Source organism: Sarcophilus harrisii, chromosome 5 (genome assembly GCF_902635505.1).
Source record: "Sarcophilus harrisii chromosome 5, mSarHar1.11, whole genome shotgun sequence".
In the NCBI taxonomy this organism is placed as follows: Eukaryota; Metazoa; Chordata; class Mammalia; order Dasyuromorphia; family Dasyuridae; genus Sarcophilus; species Sarcophilus harrisii.
In genome coordinates this window covers 85910294-85915257 of record NC_045430.1, presented here as the reverse complement: position 1 = coordinate 85915257, position 4964 = coordinate 85910294, and the positions used below count along the sequence as shown (strand labels likewise).

General features: G+C 33.3%; 1 protein-coding gene across 1 annotated transcript; it reads left to right on the top strand.

The window, feature by feature from the left end:
* The first annotated feature begins 3529 nt into the window (after nt 1-3529).
* On the top strand, nt 3530-4515 carry LOC100934536 (olfactory receptor 6C76-like). The gene has a single exon (XM_012550969.3). The coding sequence runs from the start codon at nt 3577-3579 to the stop codon at nt 4513-4515; it is 939 nt and encodes a 312-aa protein (XP_012406423.1). The 5' UTR covers nt 3530-3576.
* Nucleotides 4516-4964: the final 449 nt, after the last annotated feature.

The window sequence follows — 4964 nt, the reverse complement described above, 5'->3', positions numbered from 1 at the left end:
TATAGATCTTTAATTCCAAGAAGCACTGTCAGAATAGAGCACCTTATATAAAACAATGAGGATTCAGGAACTCTCAACCTCTATGCCTGAGAAATGCTATTTTAATATCTAGGATCAGGCAAAAAAAAATCAGAAAAATGACCCATATTTACAAAAATATTTGTAACCAGGATCTTCAAATTGCGTGGATGGCCAGCAGTTGGGAAATGGTTGAATAAGTTATGTTATATGACGTTAAAGGAACATTATTGTTCTACAAAAACGATGGGCAGGCTGATTTCAGAAAAGCTTGATGCTTTTCTGAACTGATGCTGAGTGAAGAAAACAAAACTAAGAAAACATTATACATGCAACAAGATTGGATGATGGTCAACTACAATAGATTTGGGTCTTCTTTGCAATTTATTTATTAAAGGCAATTCCAATAAACTTTGGATAGAAAACACCATCCCCAACCTGAGCAAGACCTGTGGAGTCTAGATCAATACATACAATTTTCAGAGTTTTTTTTTTCTTTTTCCCCCTTTCTCTTGCTTTTCTATTGTGTTCTAATTTTTTCTCTCCCAAGGCAACTCAAATGGAAATATTTTTAAAACATATACATATACATATATATATATATATATATATATATATATATCCTAAAAATAAAAATAAAGTTATATATAGTTTTATAGCCTTTGTAATTAGTTCCAAATTATTTACAGAATTATTGAATCAATACAGATTTACCAATAGAGTTTAGTGACCTAATTTTATCACATCTGCTACAACTTTTGTCATTTTCTTATTCTGTCATATTAGCCAATCTCAATTTTTGCACATGTGCATAATTTGCACATTTTTATGTGATTTTCATTTCGTTATCTCAAAACTGCCTGTTCATGTCCATTGGGCATATTTAAATTGAGAAATAATGTGCACTCCTTCTTCCCACTTTTTAAATAAATGTGCCAACTATATGCCAGGCATTTTCTTAGTCATGGAAGATACAGATTAAAAAAAGAAAGAAAGAAAGAAACAGTCCTTGAATGCTGGAAGTATTTCAGCCTATTGGAGACATTTGTAGAGAACCCCAGTTGTTAATCTCCATTCCCTACTAAACTAATTTTATTATCCTCTCCCAATAGAAAATATGCCCACTGAAATCAGAGATTACTTCATTTTAATAATTGCCTATAAATTTCATAGCATAGCAATTTTCATATAATAGTTGAAGTTTGTTGTCAAATATGATTAGGATATACATGTATTAATATAATCTTCTTATCTATCCCTCAGGACTCTTCTTCCTTGTTTTTCTTAATAACTCCCTCTGAGATGAGATAGAGAAAAACAAATAAATTCTTTCTGGACCTGTTAGGGAGAAGCTATGGTTCTGTAAAGACTGTCTTGTAAATGATATACCAGAGAAGTTTCTATGATTATCTTGCATTTGTTACAGCATTTTTATTTACTTTTTCAGAATCTTAGGAAAATGTTTTTATACTTACATAAATCACATTTCCAGTAACTAATATCTAACATTTAATAAAGAGTTGAGAAGGCGTGAAAAATACTCATTTAATTGGCTAAAGTAGGACAACTCAAGCAGTCTTTTATATTCTAAACTTTATACATTTGTGTGACAGATAAGGCAATAAAAAGGGGTGCTTGAACACTAAACTCTCCCCTAGTTGAACCCAAATATTCTCTCTTAATTTAAATAATTATGCATGAAATTTGCATTAAAACTTACAGCTGAATGTATCAAGGCTAATCAGAAAAAGTAAGTATGTTTTCTCTTTCTTGTCATAGTTAGATATTATCTTTCGGTCTTCTGTTAGGGTAGAGGTCCCTTTCTGGACATTTCTTCCTGCATATTATTCATCATGGTTGACAAATCTACTATAATAAAATCAAAATTTTTGTTTGTCTTCATAATTTCCATAAGGAGTGGAGTGTGACTTCAACAATTGCTGAGAGGCTTCCCATGTGAAGCATATCATCTCTTTCATTTCTCTTGCTTTCTGCACTCAGAAGGCCATCAACCTTATTTATATCATGATATCTTTCATTTACTGTTGCAATAGCATCAAATTGGTTCCCTTTTTCAGATTTATATCTCTTCCTCTAACCATTCTTCTTTTAGCTGTCAAACTGATTTTCCTTGAGTGCAGGGTGTGAACCTGCCATTCTCTTGATAGACAGATTCAATTGAGTCTATATTATTTTTAGGATCAATGCAAACTTTTAATACTTAATGCTTTTTAATATTATCAACTCAACAATTTTATGCCTCTGATAAAACTTGAGCATATGATTATTGAGTCTTTGTTCTATAAGCACCCTAACTTTTTTCAGAATACTTGAGAATTTATAGAGAGGGACAGAGGAATGTGAAATACCTACTGAATTTAACTTCAATCATGGGAAAATATTAAAGAGAATATAAATTTCTTCGGAGCAGAAGATTTTTGCCCATGTATTTCCAGAACTTAGTACAGTAATAGTAACACAGTAAGTGTCTTCTTGAATAGAGGAACAGGTAATCTTCTTAGCAATTAGAAAAATGAAGTGATCACCTTTTAAAAAATCATGTTATTATAGAATATGTCATACCAGACTAACTTCACCTCATCCCTGACAGAATGACTGGATTGGTAGCACAAGGGAATACAATGCCTATAGTGCATCTGGATTTTAGCAAAACATCCAAAATATTTATTCACTGTGTCCTTGGGAGCAAGATAGAAAGACCTGGCTGATCACAGCCAGATGCATACACAGCGAGTTGATCAATTTGACTCAAAGAATGTGGATTAATAATACATTGATTTGACTTTGTAGTATGGTCTGTACTGTATGACACAGGATTATGTCCCTCCTTTCTTTAATGAAACATTCGTGTCAATTTCTTTGATAATCAAGGGAAAAAAACACATACTTGTAACTTTTGAGAAGGACCTAAATACTAACTGGTGAGATCAAGATAGATTCAAGATTTAGGAAAGATCTCAGCTATCTGTTTTATCACAAAAAAAAAGTGAAATATAGTAGAAATTTTAAAAAATCATGAAGCAGACTTGAGGCATCCCACAAGTTGTGCTTGCATTTATGCTTAAAATATAAATACATTTTCAGAATAAGACAGACAAAGACAGACAGAGACACACACACAGAGACAGAGAGAGAAAAAGAGAGAGAGACCGAGAGAGAGAGAGAAAGAGAAAGAAAGATGGAAAGAGCGACAGAGAGAGAGAGAGAAAGAGGGAGGGAGAGAAGTAGGGAGGAAGAGGGAGATGAAAAGGGAGAGAGAGAAGGAAAGGGAGATAGAGAAAGTGCAATGGATTCAAGAGGCTTCCTATAGAAGGTGAAATTTTAGTTGGGATTTAAGAAAACTGGATAGACAGAAGCAGGACACATCCTATTTCTTTCCTGGATTTCATAGCCTACATTCTAGCTATATATTGTGGACCATTTCCTTTCACTTTGCCTTGAGTTGTTTTCTATACAATAGAGTTTTCTAATCAATGTGTTGTAACTTATCTCAGTTATTTTTCTCTTATTTTCACCTGCAGACATCAAGTATGAGCCATGAGAAATCATTCATCAGTGACAGAGTTCATTCTCTTGGGACTGATAGATGACCCACAGTTAGAGATCTTGATTTTCCTCTTTCTGTTTCTCACCTATATATTGAGTATAACTGGCAACTTGACCATCATCACTCTCACTCTGCTGGACTCTCACCTCAAGACTCCCATGTATTTCTTCCTTAGGAATTTCTCCTTCTTAGAAATATCATTTACATCTGTTTCCATTCCAAGGTTTCTGGTCAGTATAGTAACCAAAGAAAAAACAATTTCTTATAATTCTTGCATGGCCCAAGTATTCTTTTTTATCTTTCTTGGTGCAACAGAATTTTTTCTGCTAGCTGCCATGTCCTATGATCGCTATGTGGCCATCTGCAAACCCCTACACTACATGAATATAATGACCCCCAAAGTCTGTAGCCACCTTGTAATCAGCTCTTGGCTGGCAGGTTTTATCCTTATCTTTCCACCAGTCATCATGGGCCTTCAATTAGATTTCTGTGATTCCAATGTGATTGATCACTTCTCCTGTGACCCTTCTCCAATGCTAATGATCTCTTGCACAGATACTAAAGTATTAGAGACTGTAATTTTTTCCATGGCTGTAATCACACTCATGGTCACTTTGGCTTCAGTGATTCTCTCTTATGCATTCATCCTCCAAACCATTCTGAGAATTCCCTCTGCCCAGCAAAGAAAAAAGGCCTTTTCTACTTGTTCTTCCCACATGATTGTTGTCTCCATCTCTTATGGGAGCTGCATCTTCATGTATGTCAAACCCTCAACAAAGGAAGGAGTGATTCTGAACAAAGGGGTAGCAGTGCTGAATACTTCTATTGCCCCTACGCTGAACCCCTTCATTTATACCCTAAGAAACCAACAAGTGAAGCAAGCCTTTAAAGACAAGGTAAAAAAGATTTTTTTCTCACAAAATAAGTAATTATTTTTAAAAAACCCACACCAGAAAAATAAAGGAAACCAAATAAAAACCACAAACTACCCAGTTCCTTTAAAGATTCATTTCCTTCATGCATTTCTGTTTAGAGTAGTATGTAAATTACTAGAGAAAAATGTTTAATGTTGTTTCATTTGTTTATCTATAAAAGGTGATTTTTATATTTTATTCACTTATACCTATATATTTACGTTTACCTTAAAATGCAATTGATTATTGAAAAAAGTATTCTGCTTTCCAATAAACAAACAAAATGATTGTAATATAGCTATTTTATCAAATCTTATTTTCAAACTCTGTTCAACACTAGGAATTTTCATAGTATTTGAGCAAGGAAGGTAAAATAGATATACTATAAAGAATACTTTAAAGCAGTATATGAATTTTATCTGTTATTATTGATTCTATTACATTTTTTCTTTTGTGAAAGAGAA